Source organism: Coprinopsis cinerea (assembly GCF_000182895.1).
Source record: "Coprinopsis cinerea okayama7#130 chromosome 2 map unlocalized cont3.2, whole genome shotgun sequence".
Taxonomy (NCBI): domain Eukaryota; kingdom Fungi; phylum Basidiomycota; class Agaricomycetes; order Agaricales; family Psathyrellaceae; genus Coprinopsis; species Coprinopsis cinerea.
Window position 1 is genome coordinate 2,768,976 of NW_003307543.1, and position 24,476 is coordinate 2,793,451.

Below are 24,476 nucleotides of genomic sequence, written 5' to 3' on the forward strand. Positions count from 1 at the left end.
TGCAACAGTTCTCCTTTTGGACCGCCGATGCCTTGGTCGCTGCCTATATACCGTCAGGCGGTGCGGATTGACAAGGAATGCGGGGTACCAGGAACATCTCGATGGGCCAACGACGAAAGCCCGTGTTTGACGCCCGAACTGTAAGGGCTTTCACCGCTCAGCTATCTAACAAACAATGTAGAACTAATACACAACAGAGCTTATAATAGACGGGAAACTCCACAGACGATGACAAGATAGTCGTAAGGTGAACGGAGCATCACGTCGTTGAAGGTTCTGCGACAGATGCAAGCACAAAAGCGGCTCACATGGGTGCTTCTGCCCAGCTACGGAATCTGATCAACCTCCGTCCGTTGGCACTGGTCTGACCACACGGCTCAGGGCTATAAAGGCATATTTGGATGCCTGCCTTCCAGCTCTTCCTCGGGACACCATCATGCGTTCTTCCTTCTCATTACTTGTGTTGCTCGCCATTCTCCAGGGCACTGTAGCCAGGAGTACGCTTTTCTGAATCCACAGTACGTTGTCTTATGCTAACGCCGTCTGTAGGAACATGGGACGAAGCTTATGACCTAGCCAACAATGTGGTGAGCCAGATGACCTTGGACGAGAAGTTGGGAATCGTCAGGGGCACAGGCCAACTCAACCCTAACCGTACGCCGGTCTCTGCAATGTCCAGGATCTGCCACTCACGCTGTTAACAGGTCGTTGTGTTGGTGATACCAAGGCTGTTCCCCGACTGGGCATCCCGTCAATCTGTTTCGCAGATGGCCCCGCAGGAATGCGTCTCGTAAAAGAGACGACCGGCTTCCCTACTGGCATTAACGCCGCAGCAACCTTCAGTCGTCGCCTCATGAGAGAGCGTGGTGAGGCTTTGGGTCGGGAGTTCCGAGGCAAAGGATCACAGTGAGTTCGCCTGCGCATTTGTGGATTCCCACTCGGCTCATACTTCCCGCCGCAGCGTATTCTTGGGCCCATCCGTGGACGTTGTAAGTGGCTGCCCTGTAATTTGACCACTGGTACCCTCAATGTCGTGCATCTAGATGAGGAACCCCAAGGGAGGCCGTGCTTGGGAAGCGTACGTTCATCCTTTCACTCTAAATATAGCCCTTCGTCTAAATCCTCGTGTGCAGCTTTGGTCCTGATCCTTATCTGAACGGAGAAGGCGCTTATGAGACTATCATGGGCGTCCAGAGCGTTGGAGTTCAAGCCTGCATCAAGCACCTCATCGGCAATACCCAGGAGCACTGGAGATATGGTTACAGCGCCAACATGGACGACAGAACACTTCACGAGATGTACTTTTATCCATTCCTTCGAAGTATTGAGGCAAGCAGGGAACCTCGTCTGGTCAAGGCAACTGGTGTTAACTAACTGATTATTTGTAGGCCGACGTCTCGTCCGTCATGTGCGCTTACAATCGCTTCAACGGCACCTCTTCGTGCCAGAATGCGGGTCTTTTGGGCGATAATGGTATTTTGCGCAAGGCGGGTTTCAAGGGATACGTCGTCAGCGATTGGGGTGCAACGCACGATTCTGCAGAAGTGAACGCGAACAATGGTTTGGACATGGAGCAACCCGGCGATTACATCGTGGTCGGAGGAGGCGTCTTTGGTGGGCTCAAGGACGCAGTCAACAAGGGACGGGTTTCCCAGAGAGTAAGTGGCATGACCTCCTCTGACCGGCTTGTTACTAACCTATTTTCAGCGTCTCAACGAAATGGTCGCGCGAATTCTTGCTCCTTGGTACTACCTCGAACAAGATTCTCCTGTAAGTAATGGATTGGCCAACCTTCTTCAATGGACTTGAAGCTCAATTTACGCCTGTAGGACTATCCTGAGACCAATTTTGACGTTCAACGACGCGATGGATCTGGCCCCAAGAACCTTCGGGTCAACGTTCGCTCCGAAGAACACACCGCCCTCGCCAGGGAGATTGCCTCTGCTTCTTCAGTCCTGTTGAAGAACGCCCGCTCCACCACCGACGGTACCCCTTCCGGAATCACTACGCGCGGCTTGCCACTCTCTAAAGACAGAATCAAGTCGATCGCTGTCATTGGTCAAGATGCCCGTCAGCTGAACCAGAATTGTTCGGAAATGGGTGAATGTAACGATGGCACCATGGTCGTTGGGTATGTAGGAATCTCCATTCTGTCGAGCAATTCGTTGACACTCATACTTAGCTGGGGTTCTGGCTCTATCAACTTTGATCATGTCGTCCCTCCCATCGACGCCATCAAGTCTTTCACCAGTGACACTGCTACCATCACTGAGTCTCTAACGAACAACTTGGATGACGGTGTGCGGGCTGCGCGAGGCAAGGATGCTGCTCTTGTCTTTGTGAACGCGTAAGTTGCACCTCACAGATGTAGTGAAACCAGCTGACAGGGCCCCTCAGAGCGAGCGGTGAACTTGCCTTCTACACCGTCGTCCACGGAAACATGGGTGACAGGAATGACCTTGACCTTTGGTGGAGGGGTGGTAGCTTGGTTAGTTTAATTTTGCTGTTCGTCCCAAGCTAATACTAAACTCACACTGGTGTAGATCGAGCGTGTAGCTGCTGTCAACAACAACACTATCGTCGTCGTTCATTCTGTTGGACCCGTCTACATGCCCTGGAGCACCCATCCTAATATCACTGGTATCATTTACGCTGGCGCCCCTGGAGAGCAGACTGGACCTTCGATCGTCGACATCCTCTACGGAAACTACAACCCCAGTGGCAAGCTTCCTTTCAGCATTGCCGATGTACGTCGCTTCCCTCTCGCTGCTTTGACCTTTGACTAAAGATGGTTTCTTTCACAGAACGAAGCTGCATACGGAACGACCATCGTTTACAACAGCCTTGGCTTCCCGGACATCGACTTCACTGAGAAGCTCCTCCTCGACTACCGATACATGGATGAGAAGAACATCCGCCCACGCTTCGAATTCGGTTTCGGTCTCTCCTACACCACCTTTGGATACTCCAACCTCGCTATCACTCGTGATGGCCCAGGATTCCAGGTTTCGTTCACTGTGGCCAACACTGGCGCATTTGCTGGTGCTGAGAAGCCTCAACTCTATCTTGCTTACCCTCCCAATGCTGGCCAGCCTAAGAAGGTTTTGCGTGGATTCGAAGAGGCTATTTTGGAGGTTGGTGCTAGCACCCGTGTCACTATCAACCTTAGCGAGCGCGATATGAGGTGCGTTCTTCGTGTTGCTTTTAGAGATGATCCGGAAGTTGATGGCATCCTTTGTAGCGTTTGGGATGTTCCCAGCCAAAGCTATGTCCGCCTCCCGGGTGTTTACACGATCTACGTGGGTGCCTCGTCGCTCGATACCCGTCTGCAAGGAACCGTCACTATCTAAAGAGTCTTGTGAGCTCTCGATACCTTAACTAACCACTCTACCTATCTATCTTTCACTGTCTTCACTGATCTACATAATCCTAATCGAATTTGAAACTGAATAAAATACTAATAGTGGTCGAACTCTGCAGCAGCATGGCAACGCGCAGACTTGCACTCGGCAAATCACATTCAGTGGCGTCACTGACAAAGGAGCGAATAGACCAAAGCCGCGCCAAATACTTTTTTAGCCTTTCAATTCACACTGAGACAACGATATTACCCTTATAACAGGGTCTTTGTACCTGGGGTTTGTGCTCAGCATTGAAAGGGATGCCACTCGGTCACGTCGAAACGGACAACGGGGACATTGTCTCCGCAAATGCTGTTTAGCTTCCTACCCTTCTTTCAGGTACAAAGGAGTGTGGCCCGATTTGTGATGACGAGTGGCTAACTTATGTTATGTTTCTTGCAGGGAGGTCCTTCCCGCAGACAATGGATGGTTTGGAGTAGAGTGAGAGGTGCATGGTGCTGTGGGATGTATATAAGAAGGCACCCATTCGCCTATCCTCCAAAGCAACCAAATCTCTGCAAGCCTATCCAACTCATATTCCATCGACGATGCCTCGCAATCTTCCAACGCTTCGAACCTCCCCACTGTCTTCTGACGACGAGTCTCTCATCACGCCACAATCCACTCGATCCTTCCGCCTCCCGTCACGGCGTAGCAAGTATGGGCCTCTCGACGTTCCGGTAGACGTCGTACAATGGGACGACGAGATGACTGTCGTCGCATCCTCGGATGAGGAGGAAGACTCCGGAATGTGGGAGTTCCTCGGGGCCAAACGGCAGCAAGGCGAGGGTCAGAGTCCAAGTTCCCAAGCAGGCGTGGGGTGTGAGATCGGGTGCTACGAGTCGAAGCGGTCACCTTCGAAAGCTCAGTTCTTTTCCGAGTTTGAGATCTTGACACACCCGGTGAGTAACGTCTTTTTATTGACTCTTGTTTCTTTCTCTAAGCCAATAATTCTAGAACATCGCACCCCATCCTCATCTGTTAATCAGAAGAGACTACCTCCATCGAACTGGTTTCCCTCTTCCGTCTAAAGGGGACGATGGTGTGATACATGTCAAGGAATTCTTCCACCCCAACGTCGATTTCGTTGCTGCTGCTGCATTTTACACACAACTGAAGAATCTCTGCATTCCGAAAGAATCTACATATCCCCTTCCCGATCAACCCGAGCTTTTTAGAGAATGTGCTGCTATGGTGTTCATGGAAGATCTTACCAGGTTCACTAGCAGTGGGGAGCCTATCTTCGAATTCCTCGGCAACTTTTATATTCGTAAATTGGACTTTGTAGACAAAGATGGTACTGTATTCTACTTCGAATTTGTGAGGGACCCTAGTAGTAGGTGGGAGTAGTGTTTCCGAAAAAGAAATACAAAAAGGTTTACGGACGACGCGTTCCACTGCGCGACTGACGACATGCCCTGATCTCCGAAGACTAACTCGGCAAGTCCTGCAGGTTGCGGAATTGCTTCCCTGGCCAGTCAAGGACAAATTATTCCAAGACCAAATCACACCTTACGGCGCGAGGGTCTGTGGAAACCAAGTTTTCTGGAGGGGACAGTCTTGAACCAGCGCACTGATGGAGAACCCGCTGAGATAAAGCGTCCGCATTCCCGAGTTGCGGCCATGACAGCCGTTGAGCCACGGGGCTGTTCGAAGGCTCTGCATTAAAAGTGATATAGTATCATTATTCCGGCTCATCTTCAGTACGCGCCCGTTCAGGCAATAGTCCTTTATTCCCTAACCACCACCAAGGTCGTCGAGGCCGTTCGTTCATCATGGCTCTGTTCCCAGTTTCCCCCATTATAGAGATCTTTAGATGGAGCCTGCAACCAACGGCTCCCTTTACGTGGTTTGGGTCGCCAATTAGCACCCTAGACGTCGTTGCAGCCTTTCGACTATGCCTCGCAATGAGGCAGGTCCGAGAAGCCACCCTCCAGCAACACCTTGCTTCCAAGAAAGGAGGGAAACTCGAGCCTTACTCGCTCGTCAAGAGCGTTGCCACGACCTTCCTGGTGGTCTATGGAGGAGAGGCCATTACAGGTACGCAATCCGTGCATTACGTTCGTTATTGTCTGCTTGACAGTCCTTGTTCGAATCCAGGTCCCATGTTGGGCTTTACGCCCTCTTTCATGCTCTCAGGAGCTGTTCCTGCACTCTACGCAACCGTCCAGGCCATTGTCGACAACCTCCCCGCTGTCCCAGCACCCTCAGCTGATTTAGAGCTGCCTCTATCCGTCCTCGACGGCATTACACGTGCCTACCTGCTCTGCAACTTGATTCCACCAACGGTGACAGCTAACGCATCCCCTTCGATTTCCACCTCCCCCTGGACGCTCCTGATCACATCTCTGGTACGTGTCGCTGAGGTGGCAAATAGCTGATGATGCAATGCTGAGGTTGATGAATTGTAGTTGACGGCCAACGCCGGTTTCTTCTTCGTGAACCTCTTCTCCTTCTTTAACCCCACGTCCCTGAGCATCCAAACTCCCCCTGAACTCTTGCCTTATGGCTGGAGTACCGCCGACCTTTGGTGTGCTCCAGCAACAACCGCGTTATACGCGTTGTTGACCCACGCCCAACCATTCTGGGGGGACCTCCACACCCTCTTCTTCCAACTTGCCAATGGCAGTGATTTCGCACAGAAGAGGCCCGAACCGCTCGATCCTGAGGTGGCTCGAGCAATCTGCGCGGTGCTTCTCTCCGGTCTCTTCATCGGGAGGGCTGCAAAGAACTTTGGTCTTTGGAATCCCAAGCTTCCTGCTGTGGCTGTTTCTCCATCTGAGAAGAAAGGTACGCCTCAACTTCGTTTCCTTATCTTTAGTCCTGGAACGTAAACCGACATCTTTGTTTACCTTTACAGTCAAGGAGAAGGCTCAGTGAAATGAAAGGCCCTGTTCACCCTCTTTATCCGGACGGTGTCTTAACGAATGGATGCGCTTCTTATGATTCTCAATGGGACATCACTTCCCTACGACTAACGGACACTCAACTACCCTTGCACTACCCCTTTGTGTTATTACCCAACCACGACACTCACGCCTTGCATCGCCAAACGACTATCCGAAAAAGCCTAATCCATTGAGACTATAACGCTAGGAGGTAATGTGTTCCTATTACTAGATAACCGGAAGTGTCCTAGTGTGGACTAGCTGCTGATAGAAACTGACAAAAAGAAGGTGGAAATGGTGCACAGCGCGCGTGGTAGGAGTGTTCAGTGTGGAGGATGGGATTAGGTTCATCAGGCCTTGCACCAACCATCACTGTTGATGATATAGTTGATGCTACCGTCCGGTTGACTCTGTCCACCGGTGTTGGTGGCAGTTTCAATTCCGTGACATTCAGAGTAAAGCGAGCAGGTCAAGAGGGGACTTCCGTCCTTGCCGTTCACATCCCGGTAAGCTGGTGAAAGGACGCGCTTAGCACACCCTTTGTACACATCCACAGAAAGGATATGACTCACTGTTGGCGAACACGCAGCCTTCGACGGAGTTACACATGGCCTTGCAGTCTGCAATCGGAACAAGGTTAGAGAGGCGGAACTAAACGGTCGAAGCTTAATTGGACGGAAATCACGTACCAGCGATGGTGTCGACCAAACCGAAGGTGAGATATCCGTTGCCTTGAGTAGCGCCTGTGTGGTTGTTGAAAGTCTGGGTGTAGCCGTCCGATGGCCCGGGGTTGGGAGGAGGAGGGGTAGGACATTGGAGGAACCACGGGAACAACTTCAAAATCTTGCAAATGGGCTGTACAATTTAAATAGGCGTCAGTAACCCTATTTCCACGCGCCATCGGGCACGAAAGTCTAAAAGACACGTACGCCAGTCAAGCAAGGAAGACGAGGGACCTTGCCAGGGTGCTTGCCAAAGTACCAACCGGGCTTACCGCCCTCCCAGGGCTTCCTGGGTGCACCGTACTTGTTGCCTCGGCCGAGGTCTTTACCAAAGATGCTGAAGGGGTCAAAGTTGCTGAACGGACCCGGGGTGGGCGTGGCAGCGACGGTGGTGACGGTGAACGCCAGGGCAGCGGTGAGGATGGTGCTGAACTTCATCGTGGTCGGTGTGGATAGGGAGTGTTGGAGGTAGAGTGAAGGGGTGGTTAGGACGGTGACGAAGCGAGCCTGGAACCAAACGAGGGTAGGAAGGGAAGGAAAGGTGTCAAATTAGACCTGGAGGAGGTACAAGGAGACACTGGGGAACAACACTCGACGCGACCCGGGCTTTTATACACCGCGTTCGTAAGACGGCGATCTCGATTCCAGATGGACGAGAGAAAAAGGAAATAGAGTCCCCCCTCAGTCGCACCCACCCGTTCTCCCCTTGAATGCTGCCGACGCCGACGAGAAAATCGTCAAAATCAATCCGGACCATGAGTGAACGGTGCTGCATCCGTGAAAGTCTTGTCCCTGAAGGTTTGAACGTGCATAAAGGTTCAAGTTGGACGGGTCTTTGACGTGTTCCAGATGGTACCTGGAGAGTTCAGTGTTAGACTGCCGTATTTCCGTTCTTTCGAACGTCGGTCCAAGAATAGACCTCCACAAAGCCTTGCTGCGAGCCGTAAAGTTTGGGCATCTCGTTTGCGAAGGAGAGATTGGTGAATCAAAGGAAAATTCCTCGGAAAGAAGAAGAGATGTTTGAGTGCCTTGAGGCGCTTAAACACCCCGCGGTACCGTAATCCACTGGCCCAGAGTAAAACGTTACGAGCTGCCCAGATTTTCGACTCGTCGAGCGCCCTCGATTGACAGTCAATGTTGAACGATTGCAGCCAAGGCACACAGATGAGGCCTGAGGCACATAATGGTGGGAGGCTGGTCGTACGTTTTTCGATCGTGGTCTGTGATCGTCGAGCGTCAAGCATTACTCTGTCCTGGAGGCACGAGAGCGTGGACGTCAAAATCAAATTCACATACAGCGCTCGATTGTCCAATCTAATGAGGTGATCCGGGGTCTGGAAGAACTGTAGGTTATTGACACTTTGTAGGCACACCTGCGGAACGCGTTTGCACACATAAGAGCACAGGGGTATATTTCACAGGTTACAATGGAGGAGAGGAACGAACCATTGTACCTAGGAGATCGGCACTACACGGAAGAATGTTCATAAGAAGTGCACTGTCCAGGTCCAGAACAAAGAGAGGGACGTCAATTCAGTCACCTCGCCATCCCAGATGTCAAATGTTCGAATGTCGAGGGAACTGGCATTCTGTCCTAGTTGATGGGCTTTTGACCATTCTTGCACCAGCCGTCACTGTTCCTGATGTAATTGATGCTTCCGTCAGGTTGAGTCTGGCCACCCTTGTTCGTGGCATCTTTGTCGCTGTGACATTTCGAGTACAGAGCGCAAGTGAGCTTTGTGCTTCCGTCTTTGCCGTTGACGTCGTTGTAGCCTGCGGAGTTGCCGGTCAGAAGCTTGAGCACTGCATGGCGGCATGTCTGTGGAAGTACTCACTGTTGGCGAAATTGCATTCGGGAACAGAATTGCACATAACCTTGCAATCTGCAAAGAGTCGCGAACGGAGACAGAATTAGAACAGTCCGTTATGTGATTTCCCCCACAACGTCAAGGAAGGTTTTGGGCAGTGATTAAGTACAAGAACGTTACTTACCGGCAACAGTATCGACTAGGCCGAATGTCAGATAATCTCCAACTTGGCTTTGGGTAGCGCCCGTGAGGTTCTTGAAGGTCTGGTGGTAGCCGTCATTGGGAGGTGGTGGCGGAGGCTGGGGAGGGGGATGCCCTGGCCAGGGCCACCTGTGTCAGCAATGAGTAAAGGTTTCGTCACGACATGTCATCGCGAGTCTCACCAAGGATACGGCGGCGGAGGTGGGAGATGAGGCTTGGGAGGAGGAGGGGGAATCCATGGCTTAGGGCATTGGATCAGCCAGGGGAACCACGGAAGCACGGAGCAGACGGGCTATGGACAGGGGGATCAACCAACGCCTCCTATTCACGGAGAGGTGGACTTACACCATGCAGCCAGGGAAGCCAGGGCCAGAGCCAAGGGAACTGACCGTAGTACCATCCCGGTTTCGCTCCATGGAGCCAAGGAGCGATAGGCGCGCCATAGTGGTTTTGGGCGCTCATGTCGACCCCACCGAAGATGGTGTTAGGGTCTGCATTGATCGTCACAGGAGAGGATCCAACCCCTGCAGCGCCAATGGCGAGAACCGTCGCAAATACTTGAGTGAGCCTCATAGAAGTATCAGGGAGGAGGGGCGTCAGAGGAGAGACCGACGCTGATTATGCAGACATCCGTAGGGTCCCATTTATACCCCAAGCGTTAATTAAGAAAAGGGCGGCAGAGGATACCGAAGAGGATGCGAAAGATTTTCCGTTGGAATAGAAGTAGGTGAAAGATGCTTCTTGTCCCTAGGCCCTGGACTTTTGACATCTGAGAGAGAAAGAAGGACCTCATCGAGCGCTTAAAGGCCTCGAAAAGATAGGGATCTGACAGCAGGCCGCAAGGAACGCGTTTCCTGCTCCGTGCTCCGGTAGAGGTCGAGAAGCTTGGGATGAAAACTCGAGACCGCCTGGAAGGCCATTTCTGACGGCCAAGGCTGCTACAGCCTCAGGTCTACCGACCTGCCCTATTGGATTGCTAGACTAGGTTCTGAGGAAAAGGGAACATGTTTCCGCCTTTCCGCCGTTTGTGATTGGAGGTATCGAATCTGTCAAAACAAAAGATGTAAGTCAGACAAGTATGACAGTTCTATACCCTTCCAAAATCTTCCTCTGACTGCCAGACGCAGTCTTCGTTGAAAAAGTCCTTTGATTCAACTGAATGCGATACCGGTGGTCGTGGTCGCAGTCCAAGCGCTGAGCGCGGTAGACGCGACGGCAGGATCAATTTTGATTTCCCAGAGCGTTGATTGGCCACACCTCTTCATCCACGACGACCACCATCTTGCTCCGAGCAGTCCACAATCCTGGCGCCGAGGCTCATAGGCTGCTGGAAGCTTCACTTCAATTGTCAACGTTGGAAATCTACAAATCTCTATAGAAGATGGACGGAAACGGAAGACCTTTTACTCGATTTCTAACCAAAGCCCTGCATGGCTCAGCACCCTTTATTAGCACTTTCGCACTTATTCATTTGTCTGCGCCGATGCTAGCCAATCTAGGCGGGGCTTCTGCAGCTTCTCAAACAATGGTACGCCGTAACTCAAATCTGTCTATCATAAAAAGAACTGACAGTGATTGATCGACTGTCTACACCCCTTCTCTTGAAATCAGCTCTTAGGACGGGAATACTATCAAACGAGCTTTGGAGAAACAGCTCTTGTCCTAACACCAATAACGGTACACATTCTAAGCGGACTACTGAAGCGACTGCTCTCTTCCAATCCCAAAGACGAACCTCGACCCATCTCCCGACCGCTCGCATGGACAGGCTACGCAACAGCCCTCCTCTTCCTCCCCATCCATTTCCTATCACACCGCGCTGATCCAACTACAGAAGCACCCCCAATCTTCGCTGTGGGTCCCGCAGAGCTGGATTTCGAGTTTGTCAAGTTGGGATTACAGCGGTTCCCCGTCAGAAGCTGGGTGTTGTATGGAGGTCTGGTCCTCTTTACAGCTGTCCATGCTGTTGATGGATTAGCCATCTTATGGAACACCTATCTTAAGCCGTACTTCAACGGTGCGAGCGTCGGGGGTTCTCGAAGACGGAATTGGGCGATAGGGGGCATCGTAATCCCAGTCATGACTGGGCTTTACTTTGTTTCGCAGGAACCGCTTATGACCTTCACCTCGACGGCCAACCGTTACATGGCATCGTTGACATCGTCGATTATATATCGTGTATAGGTATACATGTTGTGATATACATCCCATCTAATTCCATTCCATCAGACCGAGCAAGCAGAACACCCAAACAAGCGCGACGCCTTCCAATCGAACGACCTTGAAAATCTTATCAGTGGCGAGAACCGCGGGATCTCATGCTCATCGTTCGCATCGTCGGGACTAGAGGGAAGCACAACTCGGCGTTAGCTGACGGACTCTCACGGAGGAAACAAGAACGAGGACCAGAATTGAATGAATACGCACACATCATCAAACCACTGACGTCTCGAACCTTCATATGTTCGACAGAACTGCGGAGCAGAACCACACGAAGTGAAGCCCAGGCGAGAAGAAGAACCCCGAACGCAATAGGTACCAGCCAATAGAGCGGGGAGAGGCGATATGAACCGCCGAAAACGACGTGAAGCGGAGGAGTGTAAATGATGAACATTCCGAGGCAGGCGCCAGCAAGAATGCCGAGGAAGTTCCATTTGTTGCTCACGATTCGTTTGCCGAATGGGAAGGAGAGTCTGGCTTTGACGGCGAAGACGTTGAAGCACTGCATGATAAAGATCGAGAGATACACTGTTTAATATGGTCAGTTCTTCCGGGGCAGGGAGGAGGCGAAAGAGAGTTAACGAACCAATTCCCTGAGCCTGACCTAGCGCGTCGACTTGTTGTGAAGCAGTGATTACACGTCCAGAGTTGGCGATGTAATCTGGACTATCCTTCTTAAAGTAGACTAGAGAAAAGACTTTAGTGACTCTTTCCTGCATGACATGTGTCAACAGTGTACTGACCTCCAGCTTGCTGAGCCCTCCTCAGATCGCCAGGAGCAAACCCATTCTTATGGAACACCAAGAAATACGCAAGCAACGACCCAACACACTCGATCATACCAGCTTGCAAGTACGAATACGCCAAAAGATTCGCGTCGACCAGGTTCTCGTCGTCGGTACGCTCGAGCCTTTCCTCCCAAAATTCTCTCGTAAAAGGAGCCTTGAGCTTGGCAGCGATTCGTGAAGCTCGACTCGGGGGTATGATTTCACCTGTTTCGCGGTCTCGAGTTAGGGTTCGTGATCTTCGCAGGGCTCTCCGTTTGCGAGAGTGGATGGAAGCATCAGTCACTGCAATTGAGATGAAGGTCAGCGATACTTTGTTTGGCAAAAGAATATACACACCAGGTTTACGAGGTTTCAAGCGCATGAGACCATCTTCCGTTTCGGGTTGGTCCCAAGCGAAGGAGAGCTGGGAGGAAAAGTCAACACGGCCCGGTGAAAATATCCACTTAGGAATGCCGTACAGCGATGAGCAATTCAAAGCCAAGATCTGGTAGATGTTCAAGTGTTAAAGACAGTGGTATCAGGTGATGAGGCAAGCTCAGGCCTTACCGATGACCAGAATCAAGATGGCAGACAATGGCAATGGCAGCGGGACCACGACATCTACGGGTCAGATTTGTCAGATTTAGGAACGAGCCGAATCCAAACGAAAATACTGACAGAGCAATTGGGGGATGACTTCCGGGGTACTGTGCGAGATCGTATACCTGACATATTTCTCGTCGGCGTGTGCATAGGAGCAGGTAGATCACGGTCACATACTGGATAGACCGTTTGAGGTTCACGAATATCTGACGGCCCTCAACTACACCCTCTAATTGACTCGATCAGTCATCCGTCAGAGTACAGAGAAAAAGGAAGATAAACTCACTAACGACCGAAGCAAAGTTATCGTCTTGACACAATATGTCAGCCAGCGTTTCCAAGTGGAACGGAAACATGTCGACATACCCAAGAGGATCATGTTGGCAGCCTCCTTCGAAACGTCAGATCCGGACATGTTCATCGCGATTCCGAGGTCCGCCTTTTTGAGCGCGGGGGAGTCGTTCACGCCATCACCAGTTCTATAAAACGAGACCTGTCAGTGTCTAGGGAATGAGATCGAGGACCCTGCCTACGTACACCCCGACGATATGCCCCAACGCTTGAGCTCGTTTCACGATCTCTAGCTTGTGTTTCGGGGAAGTCCTGGAAAATACGATCTCTTCTTTTGAAAAGACTGCACATGCACCGAAAGGTCAGTTTCTACCAGACGAGCGCTAACGCAGAACCAGCACGCACTCTGATCCCATTGCCACCCCTGCAACCCATCGATGTCATCCCCATGCACAACTACCGCACTAACCTCGTCCTCGTAGATATCCTCCATCGACCTCCCAGTCTTCCGACTTAGCGTCTCCCTGGTCTCGCCCAACACAAGATTGATCTTCCTCGCTATAGCCTCTGCGGTTTTGGGATGATCGCCCGTGACCATCATGACCTTGATACCGGCGAGACGAAGGGTACCAATGGCCTCGCGGACACCATGCTTTGGAGGGTCTTCAAGAGAAATGAGGCCGATGAAGCAGTAATTCTCTGTTGGGTAACCGTCGGAGGAGGGTGTGGGCTTGGAGAAGGGGTGGGTTGTGGGGTATTCCGCGCTGGGCAACAGGAGCTCGGCACAGGCGATTACGCGGTGGCCTCTGGACGCCATATACTGTTATTCAAAAGTTAGTAGGGAAATAGGTTGTATAGGGAAAGGGAATACTGACGTCGTAGGCCTCGTTGTAAGCTTCTTTGAAAGACGTCGAAATAGGGACAGTGGCGTCATCCTTCAAGTACGTCGAGCACTTGGCAAGGACCCGTTCGGGAGCTCCTTTGATGTACAGGGTAAGATCCCCATCTTCATGGGGCTTGTGGAGCTGAACAGGAAAGAGTGTGAGGATAACGCGAGCGATGAATTGGCGAGCGGAGTCACAATCGACAAAGCCCACTTGTTCGTCGAATTGAAAGGTACTGAGAATATTGATTAGCTATCGATCACTCCTACTTGCAGCGAGACTGACCTTCAAACACTTTCGGGTACCTCCCCACAAAGCTCTCATAATCCTCTGTAATCTGCCTCCCCGCAAACCTCAACAATCCGGTCTCGGTCGCATCACCCATGATAACTCTCTGGTCCAGTGGAACATCCGTCCTGTCAAACTTGATTCTCGAATTGAGCGCAGCGTTGTCGACGAGTTGCTGCATTCCTGGAGCCTTTATAGAGAAGGATTTTTCGTCGTTGTGGGACTAGTCGCAAAGTTGATCAATGGTTTCGAGTAGGAAGGGGTAGAGTGGTCGTACCTGGAAGGCCGAGTACATGGTCCCGCTGGCCCATAGGTTCGTGACTGTCATCTGATTGCGAGTCAGCGTCCCTGTCTTGTCAGTAGCCAGCAGAGTCAGCGATCCTGCATGTTTCATTCGTCAGCTACCCTCTCATTCGACAGACCACAGCAAGGACCGCTGCTTACCAAGTGTCTCAACCCCCTGCAAATCCTTGACAAGCACGTTCTGCTTCGCCATCCTCTTCGCAGCTATGGACAACAGGAGCATGACAGTCGAAGGCAGCCCTTCCGGGACGAAAGCGACCAGCACCGACACAGCGAACGTGAACGTTTGACCAATCTTGCCTGGGTACACTTTGGTGATTCCGACGATGAAGAAGACGGTGGCGAAGAGGATGGCGATGCAGGAGACGAATATGACGAAGCGGTTGCTAGAGAGGAAAGTTGAGACGGGGGACTTGCACTGGGATGGCGAGCGGAGATGGAGGAGACTTACATTTCGTTCGCAAGAGGGGATTCGCTGTCACTTTCCTCACCGGTGAGACTTGCTATTTGCCCTGCGGGACGGTTAGATGAGGAGTTAGGAAGCCAAATGGATACATGATCTATACCTATCATCGTTTGATCCCCCGTCTTAACCACAACTGAAGGGAAGGTATGAGTTGAGATACCCGGGCTGTTGATAATAAAGCTTACCACCCCATCCTTCTCCATTGACAACCAACGTTGAATTGAACACCTGTACCTGGGTGAGATTTTCGTGGATTTTCACAATGAGCGGGACCATACAATATTTTCGGCTTCCACGGCACGGTGTGGAGACCCTTCGACAAGGGGCCGCCGTTCCTGTGGTTCGGACTCGCCAGTCAGACTGCTGTTGTCGACTTTCAAATCATTCGCGGAGAAAAGGATCATGTCGGCAGGGGTCTTGTCGCCTGTTCGCTGTGAATGACATCAACGTCAAAACGTGCTCTAGATGACATTCCACTCTGTGACATACGAGCAGGACAATGTCACCTTTGACCAACTGTGCCGCCGGGAGAGGAGTCAGCACGCCCCCTCTTACGACCCGACAGGTGGGCGGGATCATTGCCAAGAAGGAAGCGAGGATAGCTTCGGACTTTTGGATCTGGTAGAAGTCGATCCCAGCGTTCAAGAAGGCGACAAAAAGGAGGATCGCCCCAAGGTACGTATTCTGGAAGTTGTCCTGAAAAGGGCCTGGTTAAAAATAGTCGGTCATGTGTGAGTGTAATCTATGTCACCTTGAACTGAACACCCAGAAGAATGTACAAGAGGATACCAGCTACCAGGAGTAGGATGTTGAACATCGTGAAAAGACGGTCGAGGAACTGTGATACGTTAGGAATGTCATAGCCTTTGTCATGGGTAGAGGAAGCACCTTTCGAAGAGCGCTTCGTTTCTTTGGCGGTGTCAACACATTGGCACCATCTCGTTGAAGCCGAACCTGAGCGTCCTCGTCAGTGAGTCCAGACGAGCGCGCAGGATCCTTCGAGTCAAATGAGGTATTCAAAGCAGTCGCAAGCCTGGCCAAAGGCAGTTTATGTTCATGAAGCTCGCTGTCCTTAACCCGCTCCTCCTCGATCCTATGCAGCTTTTGCTGTTCGATATGGTCGTAGCCGGCAGCAGCAAGGTCTTGCTCTTCCTGGGTCAAGGATTGCTTCATTTCGACGCCTTGCTGAGGGCGAGTGGCCATGGTGTGTTTCTCCTCGAGGAGGCTATCAGGAAAAGCGATTGCTCGACCATGATGGCCTTCGTCGTGAGTGACAAGATCATGAGGGGTGGGGGGATAGTCCTCTTTTATGCCAGAGTCATGGTTAGACTCCATGACCGAGAATGAAAGGAAGAATCGACGTCTCGAGAAAGTGAGCTGCAGAAGCCTGGGGCCCCCAAACTCCAGAAATACGTTTTAAACGAAAGGTCGGGTTTCGAAGCGGGAAGAAGTCACCGTAAACACTCAAAACATGGGAGATAAGAGATGCTATTTCCCATTGTGGCGGACCATAAAAAGGCCAACTCTGGAAAGAAACTTTCGGGTAGCAAACAGCAAAAAGACCTCAAGAGGCATGACAAGGCCTGTGCATCTGCATGCGCGATTTTCGATAGAGGCCAAAAATAGTCTTCAGTCGATGGTTCTTGAAATAATCCGCGCAAGATAACGCACGTTGGGTGGGGTTATCTTTGGGAATGGCGATAGGTACCTGCAAAAAAAGTCAGCAGAACCAGTGAGAAATGTTTAAACAGGCTTACATGGCGTCACAGGAAAGGCGCAATCTCATGACCAAGAAGACCAGGTCCAAAATGAAGGTATTTTGGGGCTACGCCTGGCCGGACGTGCGGCCTGGAGAGAGCACAACCAAGCTTTAAGTAGAGCAGGTCCCTCACTTCACCGAAGTCAGGCATTCTGATCACCGCAGGCAATAACGAGAACGTCAGGCATGATGCCGAGAACGGAAGAGCGGAAACCAAGGCACCAACAAGGGACCGTCCTGGGAGTGAGTATGGGTCGGAAGCCTTTGTCTGCAGTAGCGGAGTTGTGGTTGATTAGATTGAGCAATTACATTAGTCTAGTGTCCGGGTTAACCTTGTCTATATGATATTCAGATCTTGAAGCCGAGGCTACGCATGCAAGCAAGGTGCTTCTCTACTTGCTCCTTGCATTTTTCTGGTGCCTCTGCGGCGTCGAATTTGAGGAAGCAATCGTCACGCGCCCGCTTGGTCAAGGGGCATGCGCAGCATCTAAGAATACTCGGTCATTTCACCCCAAAGCTGAGGAAGAGAGCAGGTAAACACACGGCTTGAGTCCCTCAGGATTCAACGGATTCTGTTTTGGGTCCGTGGGGTCATAAGGCTTGCTTTCTGGTGCGGGGGAGCCAGACCACCAAGAAGACAACTATTATCCAGTTAATAGTCAGTAGTCGTCGAGCCAAAATGGGTTCTGACTCGCCTTTCCGAACATTGTGGTGGCAAGAAATTAGTAACCGAGGTGGCCGTTCGATGACAAGGATTAATTGCAGCCGCGCCACGATTCGGTTGCCCGGAATGTTTGGCCATCGCCTTCGAGATCAAACAAAGGCTTGGCTGCACTTGGCACCAATGGAATGGCATGATCTGATGGCGTCCCAACTTAAAGAAATCGACTTAAATGGCCCTTGTTTACAGTTCGCCACAACGTCGTCGCTGACAGGTCGTACTAGCCCCCAACCACCGCCTTTGGCACCACAGAGACCGCTCAGGTCGCCATGAAGGCGCCCTGGATATTAGCAACTCTCGCGGCCGCAACTGTCTACGCGCAAACCTGCGAAAACTATGGAATTGTCAACGGGGACGACTGCTCGTGTCCAACAGGTTTCGGAGGGCCAACTTGCTCCGAAATGTCCTGTAGAGGCACCCTATTTGAAGGGGCTGACAGAGAATACACGGAGACATCGTCTGGGTTCGCCAACTTGACCGCTTCGGGGTGCAGCTGCGAATCTGGATGGGGCGGCATCGGTTGTAACGTTTGCCAGACTGCCAATGCCTGCCAGAGCGCATTCTCGGCAGTGTCGAGTGGTACGCCCAACTTTTCCGACGTCCAGAACAACACCATGGTCTGCAATACAAAGCCGCGGGTTTACGCAGCCGCGCAAATGAGCTGTTCAGTCACCGTACGTAGACTTCAGAATCCATGTGGTTTTCGCAGCTGAACGATGTGTAGAATCCGACTTTACAAGCCCTGTTCCCTCTGCTTTCAACTCTCAACATCGAGCGCACACTCCGGCCCGATCTCTCGCCTCTTCCTGGTTCTTCGTCCTTCGGCCCATCCGGTACAGCATTCGCCCAACTCATCTACGACGGCGTGGAACAGTTCTACTGCCAAGCAGACTCCTGTGTTCAAACCAGCACCGACACAACCAACAGTTACTCGTGTAACAACCTTCAATGCACCTGCCGTCCAGATACCACGTTCTGCGGTGGGTCAGGGGGCCCCACGAACTTGACAGAAGTTATCAACGGCCTCACTGGGACCCTTGGAATCGAGTGTGCAGAGGACGCCGAAACTGGAGAACAACTCTGCAACTTCGTTCAGTCGACCCTGCAAAGTCTCTTCGGTGCGCAAGGCCTCGCTCTCAATGGTTGCACCTTCGGTGAATGTGTTCGCCAAAGCGTCATCGATAGCAGCTCGGATGGTGGACCTTCAGAGGCTCCTAAACCCAAACCTCTGAGCGGCGGTGTTATCGCCGGTCTGGCAGTTGTGGGTGGATTGGTTCTGTTGGCATTGCTCTTCCTACTGTGGGGATTCCTTTCCCAACGAACGGCCCGAAGAAAGGCGTTTGTGGATCCTATGGTTAAAGTTGGAGTGACGTGGTCGAACCTCAGCTACTGTGTGCCAGCCTCTACTGGGATCTTCAAACGCAAGAAGCAAACAGAAGATGGCGACAAGTTCATCATTGACAACATTAGTGGACATGTCCCCTCGGGCCAAATGATGGCCATCCTTGGTCCTAGCGGTACGACCCTGAAAGTTGTATCTTCACCAGGGTCCTGACACACTTTACGACAGGTGCTGGAAAAACAACTTTGATCGAAATCCTGGCGGGCAAGAGCAAAATCGGTATCACCACCGGAAAAGTATCGTTCCCATTCGAAGGTGAAGACAACCAGACTCCACCCAGAATCGGCTTCGTGCCACAACAAGACATTCTCCCTCCCACCCTTACCGTTTTCGAAACGCTTCTATTTGCTGCTCGTCTTCGGCTCCCTGAAAGCATTTCTGACGTCGACAAGCAAACTCGGGTGAACGACCTGCTCGAGAAACTGGGCATTAACCATGTGCGCGACACCCGCATCGGAGACGTTTCAGGAGGAAAGGCGAGGGGTATCAGTGGTGGTGAGATGAGGCGGGTCACCATTGGCTTGGAGCTCATCGCCTCGCCGGATGTTTTGTTGCTTGATGAACCCACGTCAGGCAAGTGTGCGATTTCTTGGCCGAAATCTGTGCTTAACATAGCCTTTTTTAGGTTTGGATTCCGTGTCTGCTGCCAGGATTGCCAACGTTCTCCATGCCATTGCACACGATCCCGTCAACCCTATTCCTGTCATCGCGTCGATCCATCAGCCCAGTTCAATCCTCTACCAGAAATTCGACTCGATCCTCCTCTTGGCTCATGGCCGTGCGCTGTATTCGGGACCTGGTGGATTCCAGCCCGTGCAATACTTTGCTCGTTGCGCTCCAGGGACAGTTGCTCCATACCAGGAAGGTTACAACATTGCTGAATACCTGCTCGAGGTGGCCAGCGATCCTCCTGTAAACCTTTTCGCTCTCGCCAACCAGAATCAAAGCCAGACGATCAGCGGTGACTCCCCTGATATCGAGAAGGAGGGTGCACAGAGGACTACACACGGTTCCAAGGAGATGCTGGCCCCTCCCCCGCGAAATGGATCGACATACGCGACGACATTCTTGACCCAACTTCAATACCTTTGCGGACGAGAATGGAAGGTTCTGAAGCGTGACAAGACGCTGTTCTGGACACATTTGGCTGTTTCTGCTGTCCTCGGTGTCTTCTGCGGTGAGTTTCGCGCATGATGTCGGCAGTAACGATCTGACCTTTGGACAGGCGGTTTGTACTTCGATGCTGGCGTAACCATCTCTGGATTCCAGTCACGAGTCGGATGTTTGTTCTTCTTGGTGCGTTAATGCTCAGCGTCGATCTGTCGTCACAGGGTTGACGGCCTTCTCTGCAGGGAGCTTTGGTTGCTTTCTCATCGCTAAGCGCGTTGTACAATGTCGTTGAAATTCGACCTCTGTTCCTCCGAGAACGTTCGAGCTCGTACTACAGGTGCGTGTATCGCCAAATCGTCTGATTCTCAGCCTCATTCTTCGCGCAGCCCGACAGCATGGCTTCTCTCGCGTTTCTTCTTCGACATGATACCCCTCCGCCTAATACCTACGATCATCGTCTCGACCATTACCTACTGGATGGCCGGTCTCGCCCCCGATGCCCCACACTTCTTCAAGTTCCTCTTCATCCTTGTGCTCTACAGTCTTGCGATGACGCTCTTCAACTTCCTGCTCGGAACTTGCTTCCAGAACGGGGGCGTGGCGATCCTGCTTTCCGCGCTCTCTGCCCTGTACCAGATGACCTTTGCCGGCTTCTTTGTGAACCTCAGTGACATTCCTCCTGTGCTGCGATGGTTGCAGTGGATTGCGCCACTGAAGTATACGTTGGAAGCGTTGGCTGTCAACGAGGTTGATTCGGGATTGATGATTGAGGATACGTTGGAGGGTGTGCCTGTGAATGTGTCGGCGGCGTTGATCATGCAGCTGGTGAGTACGAGTAAAGATTTTGCTATGCTGTTGCTGATCTTGTTCTCTAGCTCTTTGGATTTGGCTTGGACAATTACTACAGGGATGTACTCATCCTCTTCGGCTTCATCGCTGGCTTCGGCATTGGTGTCATCGGTGTTGTGTGGTTCTTCGTCAGGGAGCGAAGATAGTACCCATTCCATTCATATTCCCTGTTATTAATTTCCAGGTTCCCGAAACCATACCAACACTAAATCTCCGAGGACCTTACCTACGTGACGATGCTTATTCTCACCTGTATTTATTTGCCCGCCTACTGGGGGCTTGACATTCGTTTTGTATCTGTATACACACTGCTGCGCTTTCGTTGCTGTTTTCGCGTACACCATAAAGCTAAAGTAGCAATTTATAATCGGATGGATATTGCGCATACCGGCTGCTACACGGTGGAAGTGATACAATGTCATTTGGCAGCGCGTGAGCGTCCTTGGACTAAACTAACTGGTGGTTTGTTTAGATGTCCGAGCACTAATTATAAATGTCTGTAGCCGAGAAGAAGCCCTCGGTGAGGAAAGCTGGTCCGTAGAGAATATCAAGGAGGAAGTCCGACCGACAGACGAGCGTCGTACTAAGCAAGAGATGTTGAGTCCGAAACAACTTGAAGTGGGGGTCTGGCGAGCGTCTACGAATTTAACCTAGAATGCGCGATTCCTCCTTAGCATCATTCAAGCCCAGGCATTCGGAATTGCTCACACTGAGTTTGCTTAGAGCCCGCAAGACGAAGCAGGAATCTGGGTTGCCACGACGTCAACGCGACCCAACTCTACAGCCCTGCCTCCCGTCAAGGTATCCAACGCCTCAGGAGCGAGATTGAACGAGCCAAGCGCCACATCCACCGCAGTCACATTGACCGTTGTGGTTGTCCCGTTGTGGGTGTAGGCGAGCTGCCAGCACGATCCACAGGCAGGCGAGTTCCAGCCGGTGACGGCGAAGGAGCCCCCGATGTTGGGGAAGCTGGGGAGGGAACCAAAGGTGGTGAAGCCGCGGGTGAGGAGGCCGTTGTCCCCGTTTGAGCAGGAGACAGATGCGAGGGACTGGTCTGCATTGCCGTACGCTGCATCGTAGCTCGCGGTAGTTTCAACCGAGGTGGGTGGGGGTGGGGTTGTGGTCTGGGCCAAGGTGAGCAGAGGTAGACCGATAATCGAGATGAGTGAGAGGGATTGCATTATTGGGCTCGTCAGACAGGGAATGGGTTGTATCTGGTTTAGGTTTATTCTACTTCCTATGAATACGAATCCCTTTTTATAAGTGTGAGGGATGCGAAGTCCTTCCATTTTCATTTAAACTTGGCACTTGCCGTGCTACTCTGCCCATCAGAAGCCATGTTTTGCCGTGAGTTTATCCTCGAGCCAGTCAGCTGGTCATCCAAGTTATGTGCGAAGTGCTCAGAGAAGCTTGGAGTTGGAGTAAAAGGTGGCCCGAGGTAGAGTTCGCGGGCTTCTGGACGGCCATCCTTTTCTTTAAGTTGCCATTACACTGGCCAGGTTCTGCGGGCGCCTTTTGGGCGCTTCTGTGACCGTGATTGGGAGTGGTTTGCCGCCCTTGAACAACTAGAGGACAGGAGTGAGTAATCACCACAACTGTATTGTCCGTACCACAGGTTTGAAGGTAAGAATACAACTGGCATCGGATTGTACTCATACGAAAGGATCAAAGGTGTCGTATTCAAGCTCATCGATATCAGAAAGGAATGTGGAATGGTATCAGGGAAGACACCCGTTAGTTAGGGCCATAGGGGGGCATCATCTCCCAAGAGAGGGTAATTAAATAACCGTGGTGAGCCGTCCTCAACTAGAACAGAGCTTCGTGGCAACTGCTAAGTAGAGGCCGCACGACGAGGCCGGGGGCTGCCTCGCAGCTAGTACGTTAGCGCGACCGCGCCCGACGGCACTTCCTCCAGTCAGTGCATTCAACCTCTATGGCGGTGATATTGACCTTCAAGGTAACGTCGATTCGAGACATATACCAGCCAGGGGCATTCGACTTCCATTCAGTCCAGGATTGACGTCAACCAAACAAAATATCCCTGCGTTTACATACATAGTTCATTGCAAGCCGTACAAGCGTGTTGCACCTCGACTGGTGCCTAAAGAGTTCCAGGACAAAGCAGATACGTAATGGTTATGTACAGTGAATAATCGTCCCTAGGTCAAATGTCTACATCGCAGAACCTATAGACATTGGAGAAGAGTGCAAGGTCCGAGTCAAAGTCCAAAGAAAGTCCAGGAAGATCCAAAAAGGTCCGTTGGGAAATGCTTCAACAATGTCTGTTTCTAAAGAAACGCGGTGAGAAAACGAATAGAAGCACTGCCAATAACCAGAGACACCCACCAGAGGCCACATGCAGAGGGGGCAACCTGCCTAGCGGCGACGTTCACGCGACCAAGCTGAGTGGCTTGGCCGTTAGTGAGGTCGTTGAGAGCGGCGTGGGCGAGGTTGAAACCACCCCGGCCAACGTCGACCGCAATAATATTAATGGACCTCTTGGCGCCGTTAGGAGGGGTATAAGTGAGCTCCCAGCAGCTTCCGCAGGCGGGAGAGTTCCATCCAGTCACGGCTGGAACACCTCCGATCCTTGGGAAGCCAGGTAGGGAACCAAAGGTGGAGTATCCACGAGTGATGAGTCCGTTGGGACCGTCAGAACAGGCCACAGAGGTCAAAGAACTTCCACCGTTGTCGTAAGTGAAGTCATAGCTTGCAGTTTGGGCTGAAGCGTATGCAGAGAGGAGGAGTGCGAAAACTGCAGAGAACTTCATCGTGGGCTTGAGAGTGGGATGGAAGGGTATTACTGAGTGAGATTTGTCGCTGTGCTCGAGGGTTTTATAGGCGATCCAAGGGTCCGGGGCGTATTACTCCGATGATTTGTGAACATATGGTATTAGAGCGTGCGGGGCACTATTCGATATCGAAACGCAGAGTACTAGAAAGATATCCGCGTTGGGTGACACTGCCGCTTCTTGAAATAGGGGCCACGCACCGCCCAAGCTAGAAAGTTCATGCCGAGCGGCCACATGACGGAAGGCATCACAGAAGTGTGCAACATGGAAAGGTTTTGCTGACATGCGAGCCCCAACGAAGATCAGTATCACAGTCTACGGAGGACAAGACTGCACCTGACCTTCGAGCTATTCCACTTCTTACCTACTCCAAGTTCCGACAGCCCGGCCGCCATGGCTGAAAGGGCTGGTTTCACCGTCGGTGGAGGGTGACGTTACAATATGCTGGTTATAGATAGACATGCAGCTATTATAGTTGTGATACAACCTTTGCATTCCGACTTAAAATAACATTGTATCGGAGTCGGAGATGTTTGGCGGAAATGGCGTCTCTCGAGTACCCGCGACGAAACTATAGGCGCTGTACTAGTCCGGCCACCAGTATCCAGATATCAGTCCGGATTGTGCGAGGAGGGCAATAGGTGGACGCCATTACAAGTGCACGCGCACCCACGGAAAGGATCTTCGCACAATGCACTCAATGCACTCCTTGCTTCAATGCTTGTCTACGCGATGTGTACCGTCACAATGATCACCTGAGTCCCCGCCCCGAATTTCGGTGACACCGTGGACTTCTTTGCGACTTCTCGTCATAGACCATGCGCAAAGGATGGTCAAGAACATCAATGGGACTTGGCGCGATTATGGTCGGAGGCCGAGTCCTTACTTTCGACGTGCTTCCAGAGGATTCTATGTGAGCCACAAGGGAGGCGGATGAAGGAATGCCCTTCAGAAAGCTCCATCTCGGATATACTCTGTAAAGGGACTCGGGCTAGACTTTC

General features: G+C 51.7%; 11 protein-coding genes across 11 annotated transcripts; 5 read left to right on the plus strand and 6 right to left on the minus strand.

Moving 5' to 3' along the window:
* Positions 1–77: 77 nt before the first annotated feature.
* Positions 78–3,350, plus strand: CC1G_09146 (beta-glucosidase; the record flags this gene model as incomplete). The annotated part of the gene is made up of 17 exons (XM_001839760.2): positions 78–140; positions 210–242; positions 392–497; positions 550–654; positions 705–906; positions 962–989; positions 1,044–1,078; positions 1,134–1,345; positions 1,389–1,408; positions 1,449–1,658; positions 1,708–1,770; positions 1,830–2,131; positions 2,183–2,347; positions 2,398–2,488; positions 2,544–2,747; positions 2,805–3,184; positions 3,242–3,350. The coding sequence occupies 17 exons, from the start codon at positions 78–80 to the stop codon at positions 3,348–3,350; spliced, it is 2,328 nt and encodes a 775-aa protein (XP_001839812.2).
* Positions 3,351–3,949: 599 nt separating this feature from the next.
* Positions 3,950–4,751, plus strand: CC1G_13989 (hypothetical protein; the record flags this gene model as incomplete). The annotated part of the gene is made up of 2 exons (XM_002911904.1): positions 3,950–4,303; positions 4,359–4,751. 2 exons carry the CDS (start codon positions 3,950–3,952, stop codon positions 4,749–4,751), a joined length of 747 nt encoding a protein of 248 aa, XP_002911950.1.
* A 401-nt stretch (positions 4,752–5,152) lies between these two features.
* Positions 5,153–6,452, plus strand: CC1G_13990 (hypothetical protein). Its single transcript, XM_002911905.1, has 4 exons — positions 5,153–5,441; positions 5,502–5,752; positions 5,813–6,191; positions 6,262–6,452. Exons 1-4 carry the CDS (start codon positions 5,177–5,179, stop codon positions 6,279–6,281), a joined length of 915 nt encoding a protein of 304 aa, XP_002911951.1. The 5' UTR covers positions 5,153–5,176; the 3' UTR covers positions 6,282–6,452.
* A 187-nt stretch (positions 6,453–6,639) lies between these two features.
* CC1G_09148 (hypothetical protein) lies at positions 6,640–7,449 on the minus strand (the record flags this gene model as incomplete). The annotated part of the gene is made up of 4 exons (XM_001839762.1): positions 6,640–6,800; positions 6,862–6,909; positions 6,979–7,144; positions 7,219–7,449. The coding sequence occupies 4 exons, from the start codon at positions 7,447–7,449 to the stop codon at positions 6,640–6,642; spliced, it is 606 nt and encodes a 201-aa protein (XP_001839814.1).
* Positions 7,450–8,605: 1,156 nt separating this feature from the next.
* On the minus strand, positions 8,606–9,622 carry CC1G_09149 (hypothetical protein; the record flags this gene model as incomplete). The annotated part of the gene is made up of 5 exons (XM_001839763.2): positions 9,366–9,622; positions 9,203–9,312; positions 9,004–9,149; positions 8,847–8,894; positions 8,606–8,784 (listed from the first exon to the last, which is right to left on the minus strand). The coding sequence occupies exons 1-5, from the start codon at positions 9,591–9,593 to the stop codon at positions 8,606–8,608; spliced, it is 711 nt and encodes a 236-aa protein (XP_001839815.1). The 5' UTR covers positions 9,594–9,622.
* An 881-nt stretch (positions 9,623–10,503) lies between these two features.
* Positions 10,504–11,204, plus strand: CC1G_09150 (hypothetical protein; the record flags this gene model as incomplete). The annotated part of the gene is made up of 2 exons (XM_001839764.1): positions 10,504–10,548; positions 10,632–11,204. The coding sequence occupies 2 exons, from the start codon at positions 10,504–10,506 to the stop codon at positions 11,202–11,204; spliced, it is 618 nt and encodes a 205-aa protein (XP_001839816.1).
* On the minus strand, positions 11,168–16,045 carry CC1G_09151 (Na+/K+ ATPase alpha subunit; the record flags this gene model as incomplete). The annotated part of the gene is made up of 23 exons (XM_001839765.2): positions 11,168–11,363; positions 11,448–11,768; positions 11,827–11,925; positions 11,984–12,310; positions 12,365–12,431; positions 12,487–12,512; positions 12,575–12,628; positions 12,897–12,920; positions 12,977–13,089; positions 13,148–13,232; positions 13,307–13,721; positions 13,777–13,926; positions 13,983–14,020; positions 14,071–14,296; positions 14,351–14,394; positions 14,518–14,762; positions 14,828–14,888; positions 15,028–15,076; positions 15,121–15,273; positions 15,332–15,358; positions 15,398–15,538; positions 15,594–15,680; positions 15,731–16,045. The coding sequence occupies 23 exons, from the start codon at positions 16,043–16,045 to the stop codon at positions 11,314–11,316; spliced, it is 3,117 nt and encodes a 1,038-aa protein (XP_001839817.2). The 3' UTR covers positions 11,168–11,313.
* An 847-nt stretch (positions 16,046–16,892) lies between these two features.
* On the minus strand, positions 16,893–17,403 carry CC1G_13991 (hypothetical protein; the record flags this gene model as incomplete). Its single annotated transcript, XM_002911906.1, has 3 exons — positions 16,893–17,088; positions 17,145–17,242; positions 17,293–17,403. The coding sequence occupies 3 exons, from the start codon at positions 17,401–17,403 to the stop codon at positions 16,950–16,952; spliced, it is 348 nt and encodes a 115-aa protein (XP_002911952.1). The 3' UTR covers positions 16,893–16,949.
* Positions 17,404–17,591: 188 nt separating this feature from the next.
* On the plus strand, positions 17,592–20,829 carry CC1G_09152 (ABC transporter; the record flags this gene model as incomplete). The annotated part of the gene is made up of 8 exons (XM_001839766.2): positions 17,592–17,996; positions 18,047–18,839; positions 18,893–19,303; positions 19,350–19,901; positions 19,950–20,020; positions 20,077–20,171; positions 20,221–20,659; positions 20,710–20,829. 8 exons carry the CDS (start codon positions 17,592–17,594, stop codon positions 20,827–20,829), a joined length of 2,886 nt encoding a protein of 961 aa, XP_001839818.2.
* Positions 20,830–21,148: 319 nt separating this feature from the next.
* On the minus strand, positions 21,149–21,864 carry CC1G_09154 (snodprot1; the record flags this gene model as incomplete). The annotated part of the gene is made up of 2 exons (XM_001839768.2): positions 21,149–21,333; positions 21,392–21,864. One exon carries the CDS (start codon positions 21,862–21,864, stop codon positions 21,403–21,405), a length of 462 nt encoding a protein of 153 aa, XP_001839820.1. The 3' UTR covers positions 21,149–21,333; positions 21,392–21,402.
* A 983-nt stretch (positions 21,865–22,847) lies between these two features.
* Positions 22,848–23,454, minus strand: CC1G_09155 (snodprot1; the record flags this gene model as incomplete). Its single annotated transcript, XM_001839769.2, has 2 exons — positions 22,848–22,869; positions 23,030–23,454. The coding sequence occupies 2 exons, from the start codon at positions 23,452–23,454 to the stop codon at positions 22,848–22,850; spliced, it is 447 nt and encodes a 148-aa protein (XP_001839821.2).
* Positions 23,455–24,476: the final 1,022 nt, after the last annotated feature.

Coding starts and splice junctions, on each gene's coding strand:
- CC1G_13990 (XM_002911905.1), top strand. CDS start 5,177: ATGGCTCTGTTCCCAGTTTCCCCCATTATAGAGATCTTTAGATGGAGC. Junction 5,442..5,501: donor TGGAGGAGAGGCCATTACAG/GTACGCAATCCG, acceptor GTTCGAATCCAG/GTCCCATGTTGGGCTTTACG. Junction 6,192..6,261: donor TTCTCCATCTGAGAAGAAAG/GTACGCCTCAAC, acceptor TTACCTTTACAG/TCAAGGAGAAGGCTCAGTGA.